At 46.5% G+C, this 26971-nt stretch overlaps 2 protein-coding genes across 5 annotated transcripts; one reads left to right on the top strand and one right to left on the bottom strand.

Annotated features, from left to right (window-relative positions):
• The first annotated feature begins 10 nt into the window (after positions 1-10).
• Positions 11-10850, top strand: EEF1AKMT1 (EEF1A lysine methyltransferase 1). Of its 4 annotated transcripts, XM_052671163.1 has the most exons (6): positions 1061-1914; positions 2304-2474; positions 6150-6303; positions 7114-7196; positions 7888-8168; positions 9652-10850. In XM_052671163.1, the coding sequence occupies exons 1-6, from the start codon at positions 1856-1858 to the stop codon at positions 9777-9779; spliced, it is 876 nt and encodes a 291-aa protein (XP_052527123.1). In that variant the 5' UTR covers positions 1061-1855; the 3' UTR covers positions 9780-10850. The 4 variants fall into 4 exon arrangements, with proteins under 4 accessions (XP_052527125.1, XP_052527123.1, XP_052527126.1 ...); XM_052671165.1 differs by lacking the exons at positions 1061-1914; positions 2304-2474 and adding an exon at positions 11-110; XM_052671166.1 differs by lacking the exon at positions 1061-1914 and having other exon boundaries at positions 2458-2482.
• A 5378-nt stretch (positions 10851-16228) lies between these two features.
• On the bottom strand, positions 16229-26969 carry IL17D (interleukin 17D). The gene is made up of 4 exons (XM_052671167.1): positions 26845-26969; positions 25688-26489; positions 25267-25565; positions 16229-16986 (listed from the first exon to the last, which is right to left on the bottom strand). The coding sequence occupies exons 2-4, from the start codon at positions 25700-25702 to the stop codon at positions 16671-16673; spliced, it is 630 nt and encodes a 209-aa protein (XP_052527127.1). The 5' UTR covers positions 25703-26489; positions 26845-26969; the 3' UTR covers positions 16229-16670.
• Positions 26970-26971: the final 2 nt, after the last annotated feature.

Below are 26971 nucleotides of genomic sequence, written 5' to 3'. Positions count from 1 at the left end.
CCGCCCTCCTCCCGCGGAGCCGGCAGGGGGCGCGCGCCCCTCGGCCCATACGGCCGCGTGCGGCGCTGGGGAGGGGCGGGGCCCGGGTGCGCGGAGGGATCTGTCGGCCGGTGAGTGCGAGCGGGGAGGCGAGTGGTGCGGCCGCCGGTGTGCTCGTCCGCCCGCCTCTCGTCCGCCGTGAGAGCGGGAGGGGCCGGGACCGGGCTGGCGTTCCTCCCGCGGTGCCCGAGAGCCTGTGCTGGCCGTAGGGCGCTGCGAGGCCGTGGGGCGCTGTGGGAGCGGCTGCCGGCGCCCGGCACGTTAATGCGGGGAGAGGAGGGGACGGGCGGTGCAGGACGGAGGTCGTACGTACGGAGCGATTCCCCCGCGCTTCTGCAGCGCGGCTGTCCCTCCCGGCCGCGCTCTGCAGGCCGTCCGCCCCGCTGCAGCCTCAGGGCGCGGGTGTGGGACACGGCTCTGCACGGCTTGTTGGTCACAACAACCCCAGGCAACCCTACAGGCCTGGGGAGCAGTGGCTGGAAAGCGGCCTGGTGGGAAGGGACCCTGGTGTACTGATGGACAGTTGGCTGAATATGAGCCAGCAGTGTGCCCAGGTGGCCAAGAAGGCCAATGGCATCCTGGCTTGGATCAGGAATGGAGTGGTGAGCAGGACTAGGGAAGTCACCCTGCCCCTGTATTCGGCACTGGTGAGGCCTCACCTCGAGTGCTGTGTTCAGTTTTGGGCACCTCAGTATAGAAAGGACATGGAGGTGCTGGAGCAGGTCCAAAGAAGGGCAACAAGGCTTGTGAAGGGCTTGGAGAATACGGCCTAAGAGGAGAGACTGAAGGAACTGGGGCTGTTCAGGTTGGGAAAATGGAGGCTAAGACCTTACTGCTCTCTTCCAGCACCTGAAAGGTGCTTACAGCGAGAGCAGGGCTGGGCTCTTCTCACTGGTGACAGGTGGCAGGACGAGGGGAAATGGCCTCAAGTTGTGCCAGGGTAAGTTTAGGTTTGATATCAGGAAGAACTTCTTCACAGAAAGGGTTGTGAAGCACTGGAATAGGCTCCCTAGGAAGGTGGTTGAGTCACCATCCCTGGATGTGTTTAAAAACTGTTTGGATGTGGTGCTCAGGGACATGATTTAGCAGAGGGCTGTTAGTTAGGGTAGGATGGTCAGGTTGTGGTTGGACTTGGTGATCATTAAGGTGTGTTCTAACCTGAGCAATTCTATGATTCTATGAAAAACATATCAGGCAGGAAATGTTGGAATTATTAAGGGAAAAAGAGGGACTGCGGCAGAGAGCGTAGTGTGGGAGAAGAGAGGAATGAGGGTTGATGAATACAGGGAAGCTCTGCTAAGGGACAGAAGCCAGCGGCTGAGGGGGAGCAGCCCACACATGGCTGTGGAGTGGTGGGGCTGTATGAGGTGGGGTCACACATCAGTTCCTTCCCGTGCGATAAGTGCCTGCATCTAGTGGATCCAGTAGCCATGTTCACTGCAAGAAGAGGTCGGGTTTCATAACGTGGAACTTGCTGCTGTGGGACATTATAGATCACTTTATGTGTATTTAAGGATACTGGTAAGGGTCTGTTAGAGAACTGCATTCCCAGAATAAATCACTTCAGCCAGAAATGCCCTTCATGGAGAAAGATTATAGACTGGGAGAAGGCAGAGTGGGTCATTGTCACCTCTGCTTACTTGCCGTAGTCTCACTCTTTCCAGGACAGCTGGTTCTGGCTGTCTTCAAGATACTTCAAGAACTGCCAGCATCAACCCTTGTCTGAACTAGTGAAGCTTCTCTTTTGAACCTCTTGTTGTGGATGTTAATGAAAGTTCTTCAGAGATCCCAAAATTGAGCTGTTTTTGGACTGTGAATGCCTCAGGTTCACATCATCTTGTCCCTCCTTCCTTCCCAGTTCCGTTTTGTATGCAGGTTTGTCAGGCCTTCTTTTTTGATGTCCCCCTCCTGGGATCTCCCTCAGTGGCTGTGTGATGCTACCAGGCCCCAAAGCCTTGCAGCTGGTTGACAGACATCTCAGATGTTTGAGGAGTTTTGTTTCACTTTGGGAAGACCTTATGAAACAGATGCACATGTAGCCTAGCACCTCTCAGTTTCTTCTGGCTGCACCATGCTAGGAGGATTGTTGTGGTTACTTTGTTACTTTGATACTTTGTTACTTTGTTACTTTGGCTGCTGTACTTAATATGCTTTGTCCTGTCAGCCCCTCTTGTGAAATTTGGCATTCTTGTACATTTGGCAGTGCTCAGGTAACTTGTCAGATCCTTGAGCAAAAGCTGAGCTTTCACTAAATTGCTTTTCAGATTTAAAGATCTGAACACTTCAGAGGAGAGGTCTTTCTGTGTCAGGGTAATTTCTGTTTGGAGCAGGACCGCTGAGAGAAGTCTGCTTGGCTGCCTGCTGCTGGTGGAGACCTGGGCCTTGGATCCTTGCATTCAGCGGCTGGAACATGAACAGAGCCCCTTGCTTTTCAGGTAGCAAGGCACGTGTCCAGCTCTGGAGTAACTTCTGTCCCCTGATGGAGACTTGTTCACCTCCAGCCAACTCTCCTGATGCTGTATCGCTGCCCGGGTTTTCTTGGCACATGTTTCATATGTCATCAATGACAGGCTCTGTGCCTCAAATGCTAACATGGGTGGCTTGGGAAAAATACTGCTATGTTTTATTCAGTTGCACACTGGCCTTAGTGTTATCTGTGCTATACTAGAACACTCTTTTCTGAAGTTGCATGTGCACGTTTTATATTTGTGGTAAGAGACTGCAGGAGCTAACAGCATCCTTCCTCCCCTCACAAAGGTTAACAGCACCAGTTCCCAGTGGCATTAATATTTCTTGGCCTTCCAGTAGTCTTTCCTTCCTCCCTTTTGTTAAGGGACATTTATTGCAATGAGATTACTTCTTCAGGGTACCATAAAGGGTGAGTACTGGAAACTGGCAGAGCAGTCACATTTCCCTCTGCTCGTGCGAGCATCATGCAGTATTTCTGCATTACACAGTTGATAGGGAAGCCTGACCTGCAGTCATGCGCCAGGTTGAACTCTCCTCTGGCAGAAAAGTGGTAGTTAGTCAGCTGTAGCACAGCCTGGAGGTAAAAGTTCTGGAGGAGCAGCTGCCTGCTTTAAGAGAATTTTTGAGGTAGCTTTGTAAATACGTGTCCCACCTTGTGCTGCCTCCTGAACATCCCTCCTGAGTGGTGCTGCGGCTCTGGAAGGATTGACTGCATCTTCTGTAGTTGTGGGGTAAGCAGTGATGCGTGGACATGCAGCCTCACCTAGCTGGGTGAGTGCGAGTTCCCAAGCTTCTGCTGTAGGAGCACGGGCACATCTGTGCACAGGAGCTGCACTGTATCTCACAGTGCTGGTTTCCAGATGTCTGTATGTTCCTAACTGTGGATGGACCGAATGTACTGGGGCACAGAAAGACTATGAAAGCCCTTAGGAATTTTTGAGTGAGTTTTTCCACAGTGTTCCTTCTGACTTTATTTTGTCCCCACTTCAGGGCTTGGCTGTGTAAAATTAAGAGTTTTCATACATGAGAACTGGAAACCAACATTAAATTGTACAGTTGCTCCTTAGCCAAAGCAGTGGAGCCTTCCATGCTGCTACTTCCACTTGACGTTATTACCTCTTTTTTGTTGTTATTTTTTTAAGAAGATTCTCACACACAAGCAGTGCATCCACCCAGACAGCTCAGCAGCCGGCAGGGGCTCAGCTGTGCATGGACAGGGCTCTGCAGGCACCTTCCCCTGTCCTGCAAACTGTAGGCTGTGGGGTGCAGTGTGTGGTGTTGGTGCAATTCTCTCTGCTTGTTCAGTGGGTCAAGCTGCCCCTTTGGAGGCCAGCAGCATTCACATAACAGTAAATCAGACAAGACACATTGCTGGCTTTAAACTTCGTATTCCTGTTGATCATGCTTAGAGGCACTGTGGGTTCCTCTGCTTCGTCCCATCCTTCCTCAACTTTCAGGGCTGTTTTTGGACTTCAGGGCAGCAATGTGTGGGACGGCTGTGTTTCAAAGTAGTAGTGCCTCCTGATCACTTGAAGCCAAAGGAATTTACAAGTCTTGTTCTCATAAACTCACTCACTGTAATAGTTTTACAATGCAGTTCATGCACATAAAAACATCTTCATGCTGATGACCTGAGCCAGTCAGTCACTGCGCACAATGTACGTTCATTCGTCCAGGCTGGATGTGGCTCTGAGCAGCCTGGTCTGGTGGCTGGTGACCCTGCACATAGCAGAGGGGTTGAAACTAAATGATCATTGTGGTCCTTTTCAACCCAGGTCATTCTATGATTCAGAAAAGTGTTTCAAGTTGTGGAAGTGCTCCAAATAGGTGGGCCTCATGATATTTCTGCCATGTGTTCCGAGTTACCTTTCCTTGCAGCCTCACAGTTAATTGCTGCTTGGTTTCTGAAGCTTTACTACACAAAACCAAAAGGAAGATTGCTAAAAAGGGGCTAAAATAACGTGTAGAAAAAAAATGCCTCTACTTGTATGCCCACCCTTCCACCAAAACAACAGATCTTAGCTTCTGTCGGGGAGGATTTCATTTCATGTGTATAGATGCAGTCTTTGCAAAGGGCCAGATGGGCTCATTGAGCATAAAATCAAAATTTCAGTGTTTGACTTAAGAATTGCAAGTTTGCATCTGTTTCAGCTTCTTAGCATCAGAGCATAGATGCGTGCTTGCTTTAGGCATAACAGCACACCAGATTTCTGCATGTGTGACACAATTAAAGAGAAGGTGAGAGGTGAAAGGTAATTTGTAACGTTTGTCCCAACAAAAACTGTCCTTGTACAGGGCCACGATGCATGTTAGCAATATGTGTTGTCGAGCAGTAGGAACAGAAGGAAGCGCTGTGTCGTTCCCAGGTGGGCTGGCTTCAGCATCCCTGCATCCATCCTGCAGGAGGCAGGCGATGGGCTCTGTGTCGCAGCACTCCGCGTGCTGTGCCCTGTGCCGCCAGAACGGCACAGCAGTTGCTGCAGTGTGGAGGTGAGCTGTGGAGTATTTCAGCAAGCAGTGAGGAACGGAGCTTTAGGAAATGCCCTGAAAGCTCTGCAGGATGCACAGCACGGAGGGCAGAGCAAAGCGAGAAGGCCGTGAGCATTGCAGCCTTCACTGCAGCCAAGGATGGAAGAAATGTGAAGCGTACTTCCCCCTGGAAGTTAGCTGTGGTTCAGGGGGCGCGCGTTGCTGCGGGACCTCTCACATGCATGGCTTCTGCCCAAAGGAAGGGGCACATCTGCTTTGAGTTCTGTTGAAGTCATTGCACGTGTATGAGTTCGTGGAATGAGTGCAGAGCAAATTAGTTTCTTAAAAGAACAAATTCCAGTTTCACAGGCCCAATTGATTTCTGCTTGTCACCCTCGCTCCACGAGGTGGCGATGCCTCTGCTGGGAAGGACGGAAGGCGGCACCGCTCAGCTCCTGCCCCTGGTGCGCTGAGCGGCACGGCGGTGGCGCCCGGCTGACAAATGTCTGGCAGTGGCTCTGCTGGGTGGTTTGTACCTTGTCCTTCTGACATGAGCTCTGTCTGTGTTGGGCACACAAGACAGTCGTGCAGTGTTAGTTCATCAAAGCATCCTCTCGAGCATCTGGTCTGCTGCAGGTTTGTAGCATACAGAGGAAGCTTGTTGAAGTGTGGGAGGTGAAGTCGGGTGATCCTCGAACACTGGTTTATTCATTTGGAGTCAAAATTGTGACTTTACAACGTGGCAAGAAATGATTGGCAGCTATCGTTATACCTAGGAGGGAAGGGTAAATATTCCAAAGGATTTGCAACATCCATTAAAGCTTTTGTTTTTTTTTTTCAGCAAGCTGATACAAAAGTGGTGTTTGGATGCAGGGTATGCAAAGTGTCATGACAACATCCCTATAAAAATACAGACCACTTCTGTGTTGTGCAGAAAGGAAACAGCTCCTGTATTCTCTCTGGAGACGCGCTCTTTGCATTCTGCCTCTGACTGGTTTAAAGCTGCTAAGCAGAGGAAGCGTGCTGTGCCCTGTAAGGCTTTCCTAGTTAGCTGTCGTGGTGTCAGGAATGTTGGTTTTTTTTTTCCTTGGGAAAGCAGGCTGTTATTAAAAGCTTCCACCATTGAAAAGGGTTAATATATATATATTTTTTTCCTTCTGGGCAATGTCTAGGAAAATGGATGATGATGATGATGACGTTCCCCAGCTGTCATCCCATACATTGGCTGCCCTCCAGGAGTTCTATTTGGAACAGCAGCAGAGAGAGGGCATGAAGACCTCCCAGGGGTTTAATCAATATTCTGTTGGCTCAATAGAAGAAGACTGGGTAAGAAGCTAACCTGCAGCAAATGAGGCACATTGATTTCTTTTTGTGGGTAGATAATAAAAAGGCAAACACTTGAGGTGTTCCTAGAGTGGCCAGGCTGTTTGTGGATGTTAACACTGTAGGGTTATTCACTTTAAAATTAAGTCAAGTCAATTACATGAAGAAAGGGAATAAAGTTCCAGTTCCAAACAGAATCATCTGTTTGTTCACCCTTTGGAGACTGAACTCCTGAAAGCCTGGTGTGTGAGGGCAGTGAAGATTGTTCCCTGGGTTTGAAACAACACACTGTTACAAGAGGAATGTGCTTTCCTTCCACATGTATTTCTGCTTGTGTTTAGTTTTTTGGTTGTGTGGGTGGATGCCTTGCTGCATTTTTTTTATCTCACAGACTGACTTTGTCTCTGAGTTTGTTTTTTTTACTCCTCCTGTTTCTGATCTCTTTTGCTACTTTTATCCTTCATTTCCTTCTACATTGTTGTTTTTCAAGTTGTTTTGTTTTTTTTTTTCCTTTTCCATTGAAGTAACTCAATGTTTATTTTGCACTTCTGCATATTGGGTTTGAACTAACCCTGCCAATGATTGGTTCTCCTGCTATCATAGGTAAGTGCTTTAGAAAACACACAGTGCAAGCTGCCTTCTGTTTGTCCTTGGGTTTCAGAAGAAAAAAACTTCTCTAGAAAATGTCACCTTTGTAGTTTGTGAACCAAGAAGTTGCAATGGATTTGGGTTTTCTTCAAACAGGGCTCTCAACCAAGTTGTTCACAATCAGGAGATATGATGTTGCTTATAATTGTGTGTTACTTTTCTCAGCAACTGAGCCAGTTTTGGTACAGTGATGAGACTGCATCGTGCCTGGCTAATGAAGCGATTGTGGCAGCAGGAAAAGGTGGCAGGTAGGACTTAATAGCTACCTTATGGGTTTAATGTGTCTTTTCTGTAATTGTTCCATTTATGCAGGGCGAGCATGCAATGTAATTCATTACTTTTTGTACCTCATCTTCCTTTGCAGGAGGTTGCAGAAATGCCTTGCCATTACTTAATCAGTAGTTCTTACTGAACTTGTTCTGAATTGCAGTGAATGTTGTAGGCTCTGCTGGACAGAATCGTGGAATCCATAGAGTTGGAAGGGACCTTTAAAGGCCTTCTGATCCAACCCCTGCCATGAACAGGGACACCTGCAGCTCCATCAGGAGCTCAGAGCTGCATCCAACCTGACCTTGAATGTCTCCAGGACCGCAGCATCCACCACCTCTCTGGGCAACCTGTGCCAGTAACAAAAGTTTACTATGGATCTTTTTTTCTTGTTTTTTTTTTCCCCCTACAAAATTCAGTGAGCTCCAGAGCACATTAATGTCTTCTAATTCTTTTCTCTATTTTCATACATTTCTGCAGAACAGATGGAAAAACTTTTCCCTCTTAGTTCTGCAAGGATTTTCATTTGAAAACGAGTTTTCAAATTACCTGGGGCAAATGTTTAAGATGTTTTCCCACAGCAGCTCTGAGAACTTACGGCACTGTCCTTATTGCAATTATTTTTGTTGCCTTTTGAACTCAGCATTTTAATATTTTACGTGTCTTTTTCAGGATAGCCTGTGTCAGTGCACCCAGTGTGTACCAGAAGCTGAAAGAACAGGATGGCACAGATTTTTCCGTGTGTATCCTGGAGTATGACAGAAGGTTTTCTGTGTATGGAGAAGAATTTATCTTCTATGATTACAACAACCCTTTGAACTTACCTGAACATCTCCTGCCGCACAGTTTTGACATTGTGGTAGCAGATCCACCCTATCTGTCCGAGGAGTGTCTGCAAAAAACTGCAGAGACCATCAAATACTTAACAAAAGGAAAGATTCTGCTTTGCACAGGTACAATTAATAAGAATACGTAGATGGCCAGTAAGCTGCTCTTCTTCTGTCTCCAAAGGCAGACGTATTCAAGTGAGAAGAATCCCAACTCGGTAATACTCATCCATAGGTAATTCTGGGAAGAATTCATGTCCAGAAGAGGGTACTTGTACTGCTTTAGTTCTGCATTTACTTTTCACTGAGGATATGTGTGTTGTAATGGTTAAAATCTGTACCCTTTTCTTACTGCATTATGAGTTTTACTGAATTACTGAAGAACTGCTGAGATCCCCCTGCAAAGTTCCAAAATATTTTTCTCTTGTGAAAGAGACATTCTCTAAAATTGTAATGACTGAAATTCTGGCTGCGTCAAACAGAGGTGCGACTTACTGTAGAATTTCTGATTTCCTAAGCATGTCCATAGCTGCAAGTTTTCAGCTGCTGAATTTAGCAAGATCTAAGGTAAACTAAATGGAAAGACAAGTAGGTTAGCATGGCCTTTGCCTGGTGAAGTGGGATGGTTTCAGCTAAGTCTTCAAAAGAAAAACAAGAAAAAGACAACTTTTTTCTTTTTCTTTTCCATATCAGCTGCTCCTCACTGGTCAATATAGCAATTGCAGTGTGAACGAGCACTGGAAAATTCTGCCATTGGTTCAAATAATTGGTTCTTAGGCATCAAAATGCAGCAGGAGGAATTAAAAATTGGTGATTACAGCAGTGAAGCTGGAAGACTCACTGAGTGCATTTGCAGGCCTTGTTTGTGAAGATGCACTCCATAGCTTTAAGAAGCCACGAGCATCTGCCTCGGCTGCGGTGGTTCTTAAAGCTGTAGCCTTACAATCAGACATCTGAAGACATTCAAGAAACTTTTGCAAAACAAAATCCAAAGGACAAAAACCCTCTGTATGTACAATTCTGGGCAGTCAACCAAGTAGGCAAAACAGAGAAAAATGAAAATAACATGTGGACATAGAAAGTCTACTTCTTTGTTTAACTGTAAAAGACAGTCATGCATGAAAGTAGTTCTGAGATATTTTTTTTTCCTAAAATGGATAAGTGGGCCTTCAGTTTACATGATTTGACAAATACTCTTCAAGGAAACGATTTCTCAGCGTGGAGCCATAAATATCACACTGTGGTTTATTTAAATAAAATAGTGTGTGTAATCTGTTTGCATTTCCCATGCTCCCCACCATGAAATTTCTCTGCCACGTAGCAGTAAGATGGAGTTTACGTTTCTCTTTTCAGTGAAAGGGGCACTGATATTACCTCCTACCTATTTTCAAGAAACTTTGAGGATGTTCTTCCATTCTTTCATGCTTAAATTGCACAAAACTTCAATTGTTGAAGAGACAGTTAACAAAGTGACAGTGCAGCTGCTTTAAGTCTGTTCCCTAAAGAAAAAGGAGGCAGGCAATTGGGAGCTATAAAAAGCTAATAAAAAGTCCAAACGTTCTGATATGGTTACTGTTTTCTCACCAACTACCTGTTGTTTTTGGTGCAGGTGCAATCATGGAGGAACAGGCAGCAAAGCATCTTGGTGTGAAGATATGCAAGTTTATTCCAAAACACTCTCGGAACCTGGCTAATGAATTTCGATGTTATGTGAACTATGCTTCTGGACTGCACTGATTCTTGGGAGAAGATCTGGAACTTTCTCAGAAGATCTGGAACTTTTTCAATCAAGTTACTTTGTATTTTTTCTCAGTGACTCACAATGCTGAAACATTCCACTCCAAGCAGTATTTTCTGGGCTAGAAGTAATCAACACAAGATGATAGTGTTTCTCTTTTAAATGTGTAAGCATTTGCAAGTATTGTTTACCTTACTTGTTAGGTAAGTAGGGACACAAACAGCGCAGGTTCTGCATAATGGAAACTTCTTCGTTAGAGTTCCATTCCAACCAGTATTTTTACCATTGGAGTACTTCTCTGTGACCTTTCTGAAGTGATTTTAGCTGGGTGGCCTCTAACGCCACGTAGGTGCTTGCCTGACACACATCAGATCTGTCAGCTGTGTCAGCCTGCTGACTTGGTAGCTAGCGGATGATTGAAAGAGCGTGAATGTTGGTCTCCCCTTTCAGAGCTGTTTGTTCTGAACATGATGTGTTCAGACTCATTATCCAGCAAGCTGATGTTTTTGTAAAGAATAACTAAAGGGAAAACGCATCTCCTTCTGGGTAGGTCTCTCCCCTTGCTTTTTAGAATAATCAAAGATTTGCCAACTAAGCTAAGACCTGCTATCTATTATTGTCACCAGAGTGGCTTTAAAAAAAAAAAAAGCAGAGGTTGTTTCACCTTTTATAAAGGGTTTTCAAAAATCCAGACTTTGTTTTTGTAGAAGATGAGATCTATTTTGTCAGCAGTTGTCACCATGTAAACTTGCATACGTGTGTCGTGCTTGAAAAAAGTCATGTTAAACATCTCTTTGCAGCAGTACAGTGCATTTATTTTGCAATACAGAATAAACATGAGCAACAAAAACTGATTAACTTGAAAAACAAACAAGAAATACCCAACTAGACTTTTGTATTCACTAGCTAAGCTTATCTCTAAATGTTGGTATAAACCTCACGTCTCCTTGAGAAAACCATAATAAAGATTCACCCCCTAGACAGAGCTTTACTTTCAATAAGAATGCTGCATGTAAGTCAGGTAAAATCAGCTTAAAATACGAAGTAATTAATAAAAATGCCACACATCAGCCAGTTGTCTAAATCAGTGCTTCAGACCGTGTCCATGGGTTCTCTTTGAATTGCTCCTATTGCTGGCTAGGGAATACTGCTTGTGTAGTGACCTGACTCGCACATGTGCAGCAGATCTCGAATCGCTGTGGATCTGATTAAATCCAGTGCCTGCATTTTCAGCGATTTCAATATTGATAAGTTAAAGATAATTTACAGATATATCAAGTCTGTGGTTCCAAGAACAGGTCTTTTTTTCTGAATACCAATTTTCTTCTTGGTCTTCTGTTCCACAGACAGAAGTGTTAGGAGTAGAACAGAAACTGTTGGATCTTAAAAGGCCGACGAGGTATAACGTTTGGTAATGAACTCCTACTAACAGGCAAATATTAAATTTTATATAAAAGAGTTTGGCTGTATTTCAAGCAATTTCTGTCAAAGTAGATGCTGCATTAAAAAAAACTTTGGCAGAGATGGGATTGTTGATAGTAGGACCCTTTTAGAGCCAGTTTTCTTTAACCTCCTGGCTACACTACTGATGTGTTTTTGGGTGAAAGCTGGTTCATGAATTCCAAGGCACTCCAAAGTTTTTATCATCTGTAAATATACCAAACAAAATATATGTACTTATCTTTGTATAGCATATTAGATATTGGATTTGTGTAGAAGGCTAACAGAAGTGCTGCATCTACAAAATGAAGCACCTAAGTATTAGAAATTCTATTTTATGAGAGGGATAAGCTTAATTATCCTTCTGAGGCAAGAATTCTAATAACATAGAGGTCATACTCATCTTTCTGTGCATGTGCGCTGTTTGGATGCAGATTGTCCCATCTGTAAACAAATGTGGAGAAATATTGTAGATGAAATATTTTTACAGTGCTCAGAGAATCGTGCTTCCCAAGTTGGAGCTAAAACGGGATCCTAAATACTCTTCCCAAGCCACTCTTGCTCTCCTCTCTGCTTTCCAGCAGATCTGTTCATGTCCTAAGACTTTTCCCCCACATTGTTTTCGTCAGCTGCTTCCCCACCCTTTACAGTGCTCCTGAGATTCTTGGCACCAGTTTTCTTTCTTTCACTCCTGTTGGTTTCTGTCACAGGGCTGCTAATGGATACTGTCAGAACAGTGCCTGTGTGGTAGAGGAAGAGCTCAGCAAGGCTGATCCAAGAGTCGCTGCATGCCTATGGCCAATACCTGTCAAACCAAGTGATGCCCCTGCTGTTAAGCCCACTAATACCAGAATTCTCCTTGAAAATTCCTGCCCACAGGTGACACACAGAGCTGGGCTTAGCTGTTTTCCAGGAGCCTGAGCCATTGCTGTTACGTGACCAGTTTGAAAATAAGAAAGCAAAGCAGTGTTAAACACGTAGGCATTGGCATAAATCACAGCTGTGAACTGTTTTGTGTTTATTACTATGCCAACTAAATGGAGGCAATGCAATATGAAGCAACTCCTGAAACTTTGAACTACACAGAGGCCTCAGATGGGACTTTGCTAACTTCATCAGGGACTCATTTGTTTTTCTTTAAAAAAGTACAACTTTGAGTTGTACCAAGAAACCCAGTTTGCCAAATAACTGCTGCCTCTCACACAGTGGCCAGACAGCTTTGAAAAGAGGCTCTGTGAAGATGTGTGACTGCAAATGAGGGTACTTGTAAATTTTTGTAGAGGCAGTCCACAGAGCAGCCCATTATCCACCGGCTTCCTTCTCCCAAAGCTGGTGAGGATGGGCAGCTGCCCAAGCAGAGCTTGACTGGTGGCATTCACAGTGTTTATCAGTGATAGGTGGGAACTATTTTTCCTGTATTTGTTTATGGGGAAGTTGCTGTGTTTCTGAAGCCACAAAAGTCTGTAGTGAATTTGTACTTTGTGCCAATGCAGTAAGTTATGTAACAGCAAACATCTCTTTTCTGGAACAGGATTATCAGTGTCATGTAGCTCTTGGCTAGCTTTATTGCATGGATTACCTCTCATGGATTACCTCTCTCTCTGTGAAGCTTTCAACATGAAACCATTCTTCCAATGCTGCCAAGCAGCAGGACCTCTCAGTGCCACGCAGCCATGTGCCAGTACACCGTGTGACACCTGGCAGAGGAAACCTAGCACTGTGCACATGAAGGGGCAGGTGCCATGGCTACCTGCATTGTAACACATGACAGCTGAAGCCTTCATTAAACTCTAATTGGCATTAAAGTGTTGTGCTCATCTCAGAGTCACACAGCCAGCCAGGCTTCGTGCCTTCGCCCCTCAGTCCAAGTGGGAAGCACCCGCTGATGCTGCTGCTCCATTTCTCCTCATATTCTGCAGCTTCCTTGGAAGGAAGTGCTGCAGAAACAAGTAGTAGCTCACACCACCCCGCAGCAATACGTGCTGATCTCCCTCCTATAGTTACAGCTGCTCCCTAATCCCAGAGAAATTAACAGGCAGTTATACGTTCTGAGAGCATGTAATCGCCTTCTTCCCTCTTCCCCTTACTGCTGGCAATCTTGTGCTTATTTGCAGCTGCAGGCCACTGCCTGGTTATGCAAACACCTTCTTGGAATGATGGGCCAGTAAACCAAAGCAAGCATCTCAGGATTTTCTCAGCCTTCCTGCATGATACAAATTTTCCAATGTATCTTAAGTGATACTACAGAGAAGAAAATAATTCCTTTACCAAGTATATTGTTTTGTGGCTCCTAATGAATTCCAGGGACAACCTCCTTGCAGGAGAAGATTTTCCTGGCACAACAAAAATTTTCTCAAATCAGCCACAGCTGCCAGATAGTTTCAGCTTTGAATTGTTTGCATTTATTGGGCCTGGAGTTGGTCCAATGAGGCATTTCATGTCTGCCTTCTGTCAATAGTTTGTAAACCTCGAAGCAACTCCAATGGACTTCCCTCCCCCCGTGCAAATTAAAGGCAAGGCTACAGCAGCTGTAACCAGAGGGCTAAAAGCTGGAAAATATCACACCACAGCTGAAGTCCAACTGATATAAATCCACAATGTGATGAAGTCTTAAAGAAAATGAAAAAAAATCCAAACAAATGCAAATTACACTTAATACTCAAACTTTTCCACGAGTAATGTGGAGAGAGTTTATATATGGAAGGGTATGATGAAGGTTAATAAATGTTTGCACAGCTAATAGTTCTTGATGTTAAGTATTAGGAAACAGTTGTTCAATCACAAATTATTACCAGTTGCTCACACTGAAACATAAACACCACTTTCAAGAGACACCTAACTGGAAAGCTGGATCAGAAAGCAAACTGGCTCAGCTAGAAAGCTTGTCATAGAAGAGAAAGAAGATTAAAAAAAAGGAAAGGAAAATAGCATGAGGTTGCCTGTGACCATAGGAAGCTTTCTGCACTTGTTGCAGTATGAACAGAAGGTCACCAATATGCATAATCCATTGATCCACTGAGGTTTTGCAGTTCTCTAATACTTTCCTTTCAGCCATCCAATTCCTGAAGCTTTATGTAAGCATCTGTTCTTCTGTACTGACAAAACCACTGGAGTTCCATTCACCTGGTGTTAGCCCGTGATTCCCACAAACTCCCAGAATATTTTCCAGTTACTTGAAGAAACTCGAACTGATGCCATGAAATGATGGCTGCAGGACAGTTACAACAAAATGGGAGCTTTTTTTCTCTCTGTGTCACACAAATAAATCCAAAGATGCTAGTTAACACATTTGTTGAAACATGGATCTGTGTATCAGAAGGATGTGGTCAGTCACACTGATTTTCTGGAGGACAGTTTTTAGAAGGAGCTTTGTTTATTTTGCTGTTGTTGTGGGCTACTTCTATTGTCTTTTGCAATGAACAATTTGTTCAGTATGTTATGGAGTCTGAAGCTCCAATTTCATCCTTCCTGAAATATGTGTGTGGAGAAAAAATACTGTGTTAAACAGTGAAACCTTTAAGGAACTGCTGAAGTATCATCTAATGCGTATTGATCTCTGCAAGTCTGCTTCCTTTTGAAACCCTCTGTCTTTGATTAGCACTTCCCTTTTCTCTGGGGATGAGAAGTTCTTCCACATTAGGAGGAAAGAAAAATGGCTCTATCAGCTTCAAGTATTTATATTCTCTGGAGAACAGGTGAGCACCTTTTAATTGCTGGCGACAGCGAGGCAATTAGCTGTTCTCTGAGTCCAATGAACACTTTGTGGCCTCTTTTGAACCTTCCTTTGAGAATCTCCTTGTGATACAAGTATCCGCTCTGAGGAGACATGAAGCTAAGGTATAGTAATAAAAAACACATCTTTAAGAAACAGTTACATACTTCAATCTGACATTGTGATGGGAATCTTTCTTTTATTGGTTCCCAGAATTCTTGAAGTTCTTTTAGGCTTCTTAGACAGACTGCACTACAAAAATGCCATTATGCCATACTGAGCCATAAAGAGCACGATCAATGATTATGCATCAAGACAAGGAGTTAGCTGATTTTCAATCTCTGTTTAACTTGTTCATTCTGTTTAGCTCACAGACTTTCCATTCTGCATCCAATGACACTCCAAAGGCATGTTTTTGTGAAGGATTGAGACTTTGTCCTCCATGACCCAAGCCCAATTTTAAGATTCTTGATGTAGCAAATGCCTCGACACATACTGTATTTATTCTATTTTACAACAATATTGTAGCCACAGTCATTCAACTGTAAAAGATACTCTCTGCTGTTCATCTTGAGATTTATCTCACACTTTGGTGACTGTGACCTTTCTACAGGTTGTGGTCATGCAAGCTACCCAGTTAGTCCTTACCGTCATTCTCTAGACTAAGTCAATCTTTGGTCCCTCATTGTGGAACTGCAAGTTTTTGCTTATTGATAGTCTGTAGCTGGGTCTTGCCCCCAGGTTCCTGTAAGCTGCAAGATGAAAGCCTGAATGCTTTTCTGCATGGCAGTGTTTTCACAGGCGATTGTCTGCTGCTTGTAACATGGGAAAACTGAGCAGAACTAATTGTGTAAATTAGTTGTATTTAACCAGTTTGGCTTGGCTGTGATTCATCTCAATGACAAGAAAAACATTTTGGCCTTTCAACTTCACTGAACAGTTTTACCTCAAGAAACTGTTAAGAAGTTAACAGTGAATGAAATCCAACACAGAATTCTTGGGATCCAAACTCTATTTATTCTAATGGATATTTTCCATTCAATTAGCTGTAGTCCACAATGGGGAAGTCCACTGCACCTTCATCACGTTCTAGCATGTTGTTTTTTTTTCTAACCCTTTTGAACCCTTAGCAATTTGGTGAGTTTAAAAATAGCTAACTCACAGAAAGTTGTTTCATGAATGACTCCAGCCCAGTGAAGGTCCCCATGCTGTGCTGTATAAACAGACAAAGACATAACAGCAAAAAATGCTGCTTTGGGTTGACTTGACATAAGGGAAGGCTCTCCCACCCTGAGAAATTGTATTTTTAACTGATGTTTTGGCATCCGGACAAAAGCTATGTGATCTTTATATAAAAGTATTTAAAAGTAGAGTATAAGTGATTCCTGAATAATATCTACAACCAGCAGTCTGCTATAGCAATAGCTAGCATTTCTGACTATTGCATCATCTCCTAAAATTTACTGTGAATAAGTACGGATAAAATGTTCCATGCTAAGGAAAGGAAAAAAGCTATACTGGAATTTGCGAGAAATACTCACTTGAGCTACAGAAGTTCTTAATATGAATTGTCATCGCTAACGATCTGAGCAACTGAACAGAATTTTCCATCCTATAACTGAAATAACTGTAAGCAGAGAAGCAGCATAATCTGATGCGTTTCTCTGCTGCGCGCAGTTTGCTGAGGTGGTGAAATAGTGACGTGAAGCCAATAACGCACAGACGACTCCTATATTCTTCATTCCGACGACGGCTTGTTCTGGTTTACCAGCAACTTCATTTCTTGCTTGTCTATGCTGGAATTTACGCTTTCGGCCTCCTTTTCTTGCTCAGGCACACACGTGCAGCCCACTGGGATGGTGACGTAGTCTTCCGTGTACACATAGCGGCCCCCAGCGCAGGAGGAGGTGCGGCGGAGGATGACGGTGGGCATGTAGACGGGGGTGCTGCGGAAGTGAAAATTCTCCTCGCCAAAGATCCCCATCAGGCAGCCCTTGCACAGACAGTATGCTTCGGGAATGTATTTAGGGTATCTTGTGGGGTCATATGAAATTCTACAGGGAAGCAGATAATAAAGATTCATTAGCGTCTCTCTGCATATTCATCTGGAAAACATTATTATAAAGTTATTTGACCGTAAACATTCATATAATGTTTTGGGGGATTTGCTGCCAGGATAAACAGCAGTAGTTGTTGCTGTCTGGCTTCTTCGTTGAAAAACTGAAAGAAAGAGCACAAACGACTCATTGAACTGATCGAGTCCTCCAGAGCCTGCTGACGTACGAAGTGACTGCCTTCCCAAAATGCAATTCAGGGGTTTCAACAGAGTCAGTCTTGCACTTTGGACTGAGTGAGAAACTAGAGTATTAGAGAAGGCTTGGACACTTCCAAACTTATTATCTGCCTTGAGTTCTCAAAAATGCACTACAGATACTGTTAACATTCTTACTGTTGACATGATTATTTAGAATTATATAATTTAAATGGAATTACTTTGTACAGTTCTTTCTGCAACAGTTTTTGCTCCCTAGTACGCCTAAGGTATTCAGGGTTGTAAATGTTCCTTCCTCTTAAAAGTAGAACTGAGCATTTCTTTGCCTTATTCACCTCTGTAGTTTCTGCCTCTTCCTCTAACCACATAGAATCATAGAATCACCAAGGTTGAAAAGACATCTAAGATCATCCAGTTCAACCATGCACATATCACCAAATTTCCCACTAAACCACATGCCTCAGTACAACATCTAAACATTTCTTGAACACCTTCAGGGACAGTGATTCCACCACCTCCCTGGGCAGCCTGTGTCAGTGCACGACCACTCTCTTGGAGAAGTATTTCCTAATGTCCAACCTGAATCTCCTCTGGCACTATGTGAGGCCATTCCCTCTATTACTAGTTATGTGGGAGAAGAGGCCAACCCCTAGCTCACCACAACCTCCCTGCAGGGAGTTGTAGAGAGTGATAAGGTCTCCCCTGAGCCTCCTCCAACAAGAAAAGGTGCGATAGTGTGGTTTCAGGTTTATACTGTGTGGTTTCAGGTTTATACTGACCCTGATGGCCTTATCGCTCACGTTTTTAGCAGACAGCAATAGCTGGCACAGTCAGCTTGTTTTTTGAAATTAAAAAAAGAGTATGAGGCACTAAAATGAAGTGTGCAGCCACAGTGCATATTGTGGTGACGATGCACTTGTTCCTCAGTTCTCCACTCCCTCTTCCTGCTTATACTGGAATTGCTGGGAAGGGCCATAACTTGGATTGGAAGAAGGTTTTTTACAATGAGGATGGTGAGATGCTGGCTCAGAATGCTCCATCCTGAGACAGTCAAGAGTAGGCTGGTCGGGGCTCTGCGCACTTGATGGAGCTGTAGGTGGCCCTGTTCATTGCAGGGGGGAGGTTGGACCAGTTGACTTTAAAGGGTCCCTTCCAACTCAAATGGTTCTATGATTCTAGGATCATTACAAAAACAAGACTTTTTCACTTCTATTTTTGCAGTGGCCATATATTCTGGATTCTTTATCTTTTTAAGAAACTTGATTTCCTTGCAGAGAAATGTGGCCAGTTCTTGTATAGCCAGACATCTGTGATGCTGCTGATAGGTTTTGCAAAGCTGCTCTGTCCCATTTACACTTGCTTACTTTCCCCAGGAAATACCTTTAAGTTATAGGATCTCACACCAATGTGCAATGAAATGTCTGCTAGCCAGCAAAAAGAAAGACGGTGAAATATGGTTGGTTCTCCTGTGATACATTCCTATTTCAAACTCAAATGTGAATAATTTCAGTGGCAGAATGTTAAAAACACGATATTTCAAGCCAGTGGTATTTCCTATGCTATATTATCTCTAGCACCTGGTTTATGATTACTGGAAAGCACAAAAATGCTTCTTGATGCAAACACTGCAATTTTCACTAATAACAAGAGAACAGTGTCAGTGGAATCATGGACTGCAACAAGCTTCCCCCTTCTGAATTCTCACATGGAAAAAGTCAGGCACAAATTAGGTTTTCTGGAAAGATGGTGTGGTGTGGTTTTCTACTGCCTGTAGTAAAATCTCTTATATTCCTAAGTGTGGAGTAAGTACCACTGGTCCATGAGATGAGGACTGAAAGGAATCAGTCACAAATGTGAAAATGAATCCAAAATGTAAATACAGTTTTGCATCCAGAGCAGAACTGGAGGGCTGAATGCTCTAAGTAATGAAATTAAAAGCTAAACTGAAAGGTTCTGCATCTTCAGCTCAAATTTCCCGACAAAGACAACCTAATCATGCAAGTGTATTTTGTGTCCTTCTCTTGTCTTTATGCACAGATCATCAGTTTGTGCATTCAGTGACCACAGCCTCAGCTGCTGCAGGTTGATGTATCTTCATTATTCCAACCACTACAAGTTCATTTTTTAAGTCTTTTGGAACAGGGCAAGCATGTTTGACAGTGTTCAACAAATGGACAAAAAGTGTGCTCCAAGTTCCCACTGACTCCTTCCTACGTGTGGTAGAATTTGCACCAAATGGGTGGACAGAATAGAATTTGCCCAGAGAAGCTGTGGATACCCCATCCCTAGAAAGTGTTCAAGACCAGGTTGGATGGAACGCTGGCAATATGATGTAATGGCTGAATTAGAGACTGGCAACCCTGCCTGTGGCAGGGGGGTTGGAATTGGATGATCTTTGAGATCCCTTCCAACCCAAGGCATTCTATGATTCTGTGGATCAGGTGAAGGTGAAGGATGACCTGAGATCTGCAACTTCCCACAGCAGTGTCCCCTGTATCCTTGTGCCAGGTGCTGTACCACAATTGCAAACTACACAGACCAAGCACATAGATGCAGGCTGCCCTTGGCACTGAGCTCGAGTTGTTGTATGCCAAGCTATCTCTCCCTAGCCAGTGGTCCTCATCTGCAAATGACCAAGCAGGGAGCTGTATGGGGCTGCTACATTTCCATCTGCTGGAACAAGCAGCGGGTTTGTGCTGAACTGGAACTGCTAATGAAGTGTGACTAGTTCTAGGCTGCTTTTACTTACAGCCCTATGAGCGTCTTGAGAGCTCCCAGTGAAAAACAAACTTCCTGCCATTTATGCACTAAGCCTGGAAACTCAAGAGAGACCCTGCTGTCAGAAGCAAAACTCTTGCAAAGCCTTTGTCTCTCTTGCCCTGTATTGCTACTTCAGATGGAGTATTTTTTAATAATATTAGCACTTCATAGTCTTCAAGCTTCCAAATCCAGCAGTCAGATGCTGTGCTGGATTAGGCAGGCACGGCTAACTTCAGAAACCCACAGCTGGCGTTGGGCAATTCAGTTCCACACGCACCACGCTTACTACCTGCATATAGAACACACTGAGCACAATGAGAACAAAGCAAATGAACACCTGCTACAGAGATTTACATGTTCTGCCAAGGGTAAAAAAACAGTTGTTAGCTCCTAATCTTTCAAGAGTACAACAGGACAATGATCTGAATGTCACACCTCCGGTACCATCCAGCTGCTGTATGAACGGGTACTCAGAAAAGACAGCAGTTCTGTGTCCCCCACTGTTTTCAGCCTCAGCTGCACCTTTGGGCCATGCACACTGTGCCACACACAAAGGCTAAATCCCGGAAAAAGTCTTGGATAGGGTTCTTGCAAATCACTGGATTTTTATCTAAAGGAAAAATGTGTATGACTTCATTTCCGAAAGCGCTGTAGTCAGGTTTGGCCATGAAGACAGGCCAGCCTGCATTACTTTTATTAACATTTTATGTAAAAGTGAGCACTAAACTAAGGATCACAGAAACACAGAATCACAGGGGTTGGATGGGACCTTGAGATACCATCGAGTCCAGCCTCCCTGCAAAAGCAGCTATCCTGTAACAGGTAGGTGTCCAGATGCGTCTTGAATCCTGCCCTTCTGTTCTGCACTGGTGAGGCCTCACCTGCAGTACTGTGTCCAAGCACGGAGTCCTCAGTATAGGAGAGACATGGACCTGTTAGAGTGCGACCAGAGGAGGGCCACAAAAATGACCCAAGGGATGGAACACCTCTCCAAAGACAGGCTGAGAGAGCTGGGGCTGTTCAGCCTGGAGAAGAGAAGGCTGCAAGGTGACCTGGGAGCAGCCTTTCAGTATCTAAAGAGGAGCTACGGGAAAGGAGGACAGATTCTTTCAACAGGGTCCGTGGTGAAAGAACAAGGGAAAATGGCTTCAAGTTTAAAGAGGAGAGATTTAGGCTGGATATAAAGAAGAAGAGCAGTGAGGGTGGGAGGCACTGGAACAGGTTGCCCAGAGATGTGGTGGATGCCCCATCCCTGGACACTTTCAAGGCAGGCTGGATCAGACCCTGGGCAACCAGACTGAGCTGCGCATGTCCCTGTTCATTGCAGGGGAGTTGTATTAGATGGCCTTTAGAGGTCCCTTCCAACTCTAAGGATTGATTCTAGGAGTCTGTAAATACCTCCATAGAAGGAGACTCCACAACCTCTCCGGGCAGCCTGTTCCAGTGCTCTGTTACCCTTAAAGTAAAGAAGTTCTCCTGCATGTTAGTATGGGACTTCTTATGTTCAAGTTTTAAATGGAAACTTTCTTGAAAAGCAGAAAAAGCAAGCAAGGCAATGTTTGAGAAAGGGACCAGATTGCACTGGACTTCACCATCAGATGAACATAGGCAATAGGAACCAAATCTCAAGGAACTCACTACAGAAAAGAAGTGTAAGATGGAATCCTAAAAAAATGGTGAGAAATTCTGCTAGTTATTTCATCCTACTGTGTTTCAGTAAACAACCTCCCATGGAAATCGTTACCTCTATGCAGAAGTTCTTTATTATTTTGCTGGCAGTCACAAAGTGCTGCATGCAAAATAAACAGAGGAGGACTACACTCTGGAGAATCTGAAGCTCTAATCCTGTCTCTCAATTCATGAAGTGACCCTTTAGTAAAAAACGGGGAGGCTCCAAGAGAGACACAGAAGCCGTAAGACTTGGAAATTCAGAAATAGGCATGATTTCTTGACTACAGAGCTTTTGTAACTCTGCCTTTCAGTCCTAGGCTTGAACGCTATTATAGCCCTCAAATAGCAGGCAATATGGTCGATGAAAACAGCTGATTAATGGAACAGCACTTGTGCTAGGCAGCAAATGGAATCTGAGCTCAACGCTGTCTCCCACATCTTTGTTATGAACCTCAGTGTGGGACAGATGAGTGCACAGTGAGAAGGAGTGAGAACTGGCTGACTGGCAGAGCTCAGAGGGCTGTCGTCAGTGGCACAGAATCTGGTTGGAGGCCTGTAAACAGCGGTGTTCCAGGGGTCGGTGCTGGGTCCCATCTTGATCAGCATCTTTATCAGTGACATGGATGAAGGGACAGAGCCCCCCCCCCAGCAAGTTTGCTGATGATACAAAGCTGGGAGGGGTGGCTGACACACCAGAAGCCTGTGGCTCCCATTCAACAGGACCTGGCTAGACTGGAGAATTGGGCAGGGAGGAACCAGATGAGGTTTAACAACTGCAAGTGTAGAGTCTTGAACTTGGCGAGGAATAACTGTATGCATCAGTACAGGTTGGGGGATGACCTGCTGGAGAGGAGCAGCAGGGAAGGACCTGGATGTCCTGGTAGATAACAGCTTGGCTATGAGCCAGCAGTGTGCTCTTGTGGCCAAGAAGACCAATGAGATCCTGGGGTGCATTGAAAAGAGTGTGGCCAGCAGGTCAAGGGAGGTGATCCTCCCTGATTTCTCTGCCCTGGTGAGGTCATATTCAGACTACTGTGTCCAGTTCTGGGCTCCTCAGGTAAAAAACAACAGGGATCTCCAAGAAAGAGTCCAAAGGAGCGCCACAAAGATGGTAAAGGGCCTGGAGCAATTCCTGTGTGAGGAACAGCTGAGTAACCTGGTTCTGTTAAACCTGGAGAAAAGAAGACTGAGAGGAGATCTTAGCAATGGTTATAAATATTTAAAGGAAGATGGGAGGCAAATGAGTGAGGCCAGGTGATGTGCAGCAATAGGACAAGGTTGCATAGCCTCAAACTTGTACATAGGAAGTTCCGTACTAACATGCAGAAGAACTTCTTAATGCTAAGGGTAATGGAGCAAAAAAGGTTGTGCAGTCTCCTTCTGTGGAGCTATTCAAGACCTCTCTGGACGCCTATCTGTGCAATGTACCATAGGACAGCTGCTTTAGCAGGGGGGTTAGACTCAATGATCTCTTGAGGTCCCTTCCAACACATGCAATTCTCTGATTCTGAGCTTCATGCTCACAGCTATACACCAAACTCCTGTGGCCATTGGGATGGAATTTCAGTATCAGGCAGACAAACTTGCATTTTACTCCAACTTCTGCTGAAATACCAATGGACAGCTGCTGCCAGCAGCAAGAGTTTGGACCAGACAGTTCATGGTGCAGTCCACATGCATCTCCTGTATGCCCGGGTTGTAGCATGCCAAATATGACTAAAGTCTTGTTAGTTGTGTAACCAAATTAAGGATCGAGTAATAGAAAGCAAGCTGCAAGCACAGAACAAAGACAAAGAAAGAATCCACACAAAGATCAGTACTTTCACCCAGTCAAAGCTAAATCTTTCACACTGAACAGAATGACAAACTCGGATTTATACAGGGAACAAGTTCTCTACAGGGAACACTGATCTCTAAGTAACGTATTTGATTCTTTATCACAAATGCTGATATGAAAAAAAATCCAGCTGACATGAGCTGAACTGACATGTGAGCAGAAGAATGACAAGAAGCAGCATTCAACAGCTGGGAGCAGGTGTCTGGGGAGACGTGTAGGGAAGGTAAGTGCAGCCAGGCTTGATATCCTCATTATTAATGATCTGGAATAGGGAGTGTAAGCAGCATGTTAATGAGATCTGCAGATGGTCACAACAGGAACTGCTGCAACACCAGTGAAGACAGAATAATAGCATAGTACATCTCGGACATTAAAATGTAGGCCAAAAATAAAAAAAGATTTCTGCATGGAGCAGAAATCAACAGTACGGTATATCTTCACTGGCAGAAAAAAAGCTGGAGGACATCAGGAGATGCGGGAGCTGTGCAGGAATCCTCATGCAAGTCTGAAGGAGTGAAATTCACGTTTGAGGCGTGTGCCATTGTGGTGCAGACGAACACAGAAACACCAAGGTTGTAAAGACCTCCGAGATCACCCAGGCCAACTGCTCACCTGTCACCCCTATTTCCCCACTAAATCACATCCCTCAGTACAACATCTACATGGAGAGGACCATTTGCTCTTCTCACACAACGCTGGCTGACAGCACTTCTGGCCATCCACCAAACAACCCTGGCAGTCCCAAGGAACAGCAGCAGGAAACACCTGGGACTCCTGCAAGATGAGCAAAGGGCAGCAATTTGTGGGGAAAGACTGAAAGAATTAAACGTAGGGAGGCTGGTAAAGTTCTCTCACACAGGAAAGAGCGGTACGCAGATCTTCACGATACCCTTGCCATGGAGAAGACATGGCCAAGATCATGTCAGAGGAACTGCCTGTCCACTGACAAGGTGCACTGCGTCACAGAGCGCTTTACGAGGGCCGCGTGTCCTTTTTGGAGATACACAACAGCTCTAAAGGCATCTGGGAGACTGCTGAGGGACTGAACAGCCGTCCTCTGAACACGATGCAGCACAGCTGGTTCTGCGGGCGCTCCTTGGCTCTGCCTGCACAGCCTGTGAAACAGCAGGTTGTCATCATCAAAGCTCATCGCTCTTCATAAAGGGCAATTCTGTCCTGCGCGCTTTCCAAATGCATCTTGCAGTGTCTCACAGCACCAACGATGAAGGAGAAACAGGATCTGTGACTGGGCAGCGTCCTCTGTGAAGCACGAGAGCTCCAACTGAAAGGAAACACCTGCCCAGAGAGGCCGAGAATGGAACCCCCCGCTTTCCACAGTGAGCCACGTTCTGCAGGCAGTGCTATTTGACAAAAGCGACGCACCAATACCTGAGTTTTGCAGGCGGGAGTTCATCACACCGGGCGTTACGCACGCTTGGCTTCCAAAGCTCTCCGTCCGCTTTCTTTGTCGTACTATTTCCAACAGCACTTCGTTTCGGAAAGCCTGACGGGGCACATCGGCCGTGTTCCTCTCGGCGGGATTACCTCTCCGAGGAGAAGCGGGCACACAGCACACGGGCAGGGCGATCGCTCCGAGGAGCCGTGCCGAAGGCTGCCGGACGTACAGCCGCACCTCACGCCTCGGGCTCCCACCGGCTCTCCTCGGAGGGCCTCCCCGCCGCCATCGCCCGGCACCCGCCCGTCGGACCCCCCTCGGCGCCACATCCTGCGGCGCAGCCTCGGGCCCGCCGCCTCCCGGCCCCACCCGGCGCTCCCCCGCCGCCCGTCGGTCACCTGTAAGCCCAGGGCGAGGCGCTGCGCAGGTTGACGGGCAGCCGGAACCTCTTGTCGCCGCCCGGCCGGGCCCCCGCGGGGCAGCTGGCGTTGCGCTGGCGGCCGGGCGGCTCGGGCGGCTCGGGCTGCAGGGTGTGGTGGAAGGCGCCGAGCATGCCGGCCGCCAGCCGCCCGTACAGCTGCTCCAGCAGCTCCTCGGGCCGCTCGCCGCAGCTCCGGGGCCGGGCCGGGCGTTTGGGCGCTTTGGCGGCGTCCGAGCCGAGCGGGAGCAGCGCCGCGCACAGCAGCGCCGTCAGCACCTGCAACGGGCAGCCGTCAGCGGGGCCGCCGCCCGCCGCCCGCCGCCCGCCGTCCGCTCCCCCCGCCCCCCGCGCCCGACCCGCTCCCGGCCGCGCGGCCCCCGCCCGCCGCCCCTCCTCACCCGGCCTCTCTGCATGGCGCCGCGCGGGCCGCTCGAGGAAGGCGAGGGGCGCGTGCCGCTGGCTGTCTCCCGGCGGAGGAGCAGCTGGAAACGCGCCCCGCGCCTCGCCGCATCTCCCCTGGCCTCGCGTGCCAGGAGGATCGCGGGCGTTCACGGAGGAGGCGAGCGCTCCGGCGGGGAGAGAGCCCGGCCCCGAGCTCGGAAGGAAACGAGCAGCGCGCGAACCGCAGAGCCGGGCGACGGGCTCGTGAAACACAGCTTTATTGTGAGGCGCGCTGGAGTCGGTGCGCATCAACCCCTCAGGATAAGCGCTGTTTTCTCCGAGAAGGCAGCTAAGGCGCTGACGCGCTTTACCCCCCTCCACGGCCTCGCACGGAAACCGTGCCGCTGCGCTCCTGGCAACAGCTGAGCCCAATCTGCGCCCTGCACGAAGCGGCACGGGCTGCCCCGGCCTCCTGGCCTCCCGGCCTCCCGGCTCGTGGCGCTGCCCTGAGCACGTGGCGGTTGGTCACGCACCTTCATGGGGCTGTGTGACCTCAGAGCGATCAGATCCCTGGGTACACAGGAAGGGTGTTCAATACATATTTATTGGTTTGATCGACACGTACCCTAGGAAAGAGCGACGGCACAAAGGAGAGGAACCAACCGAGGGATTGATGAATTCAAGCTTTATTGGCAGACGGAACTTGGAGGCTGTCCCACAGGAACAGCGAGGGCCGGCGGTGCGGAGCTCTTCTCACCGATGGAGGGCTGCAGGCTGACACCAGCAGTTGCGGCGCTCCGGCCGTGTCCCCGTCCTGGCCTACAAGACAAAACAGCTCTCCACCACCACCTGTGCCCAAAGATTGCTCACACTTGGTGTCTCTGGACACAGGTGCGTGACTGGGATGCAAGAGCCCGCCCCCCCGTCCCTTCAAAGATCAGTCCTAGCTCCTGCCTGTCCTGTCTCCTAGCAGCCCCAACCCCTTCCCTCCCCGATCCCTTCTCACTTCAGCTCCTGCTCCGCTGCTACCCGCTCTGCTCTGGGCTGCTGGCTCGCCGGCAGGGCCCTTTATATACCCGCTGGGGCGCGTTCCACTGTTCTAGCCTTTGTGACACTGCTGCCGCACCGCCACGATGACTGAATAGCAGGCGCTGATGGAAGGCCCGCCCCTCACCTGCCTGCATTGGAATCTTCGCTTTCTGCAGTTTCAATGCAGGAGTCAAATAACCCAAGCATCACTTATTTGTCACCGATCGTAAAACACTCTGTAGCTTCAACTCCAAAGTGTTTCATAGACGGTC

The sequence above is a fragment of the Tympanuchus pallidicinctus genome, unplaced genomic scaffold (assembly GCF_026119805.1).
Source record: "Tympanuchus pallidicinctus isolate F22 unplaced genomic scaffold, pur_lepc_1.0 scaffold11, whole genome shotgun sequence".
Taxonomy (NCBI): domain Eukaryota; kingdom Metazoa; phylum Chordata; class Aves; order Galliformes; family Phasianidae; genus Tympanuchus; species Tympanuchus pallidicinctus.
This window is presented reverse-complemented; position numbering and strand designations above follow the sequence as displayed.

Bases quoted from the DNA above. Each gene is read 5' to 3' on its own strand.
- EEF1AKMT1 (XM_052671163.1), top strand. From the start codon at position 1,856: ATGCCTCAGGTTCACATCATCTTGTCCCTCCTTCCTTCCCAGTTCCGT. The intron at 6,304-7,113 runs GTAAGAAGCTAA...TACTTTTCTCAG, and splicing joins GCTCAATAGAAGAAGACTGG to CAACTGAGCCAGTTTTGGTA. The intron at 8,169-9,651 runs GTACAATTAATA...TTTTTGGTGCAG, and splicing joins AAAGATTCTGCTTTGCACAG to GTGCAATCATGGAGGAACAG.
- IL17D (XM_052671167.1), bottom strand. The intron at 16,987-25,266 runs GTGACCGACGGG...GCTTCCCTGTAG, and splicing joins GCCTCGCCCTGGGCTTACAG to AATTTCATATGACCCCACAA.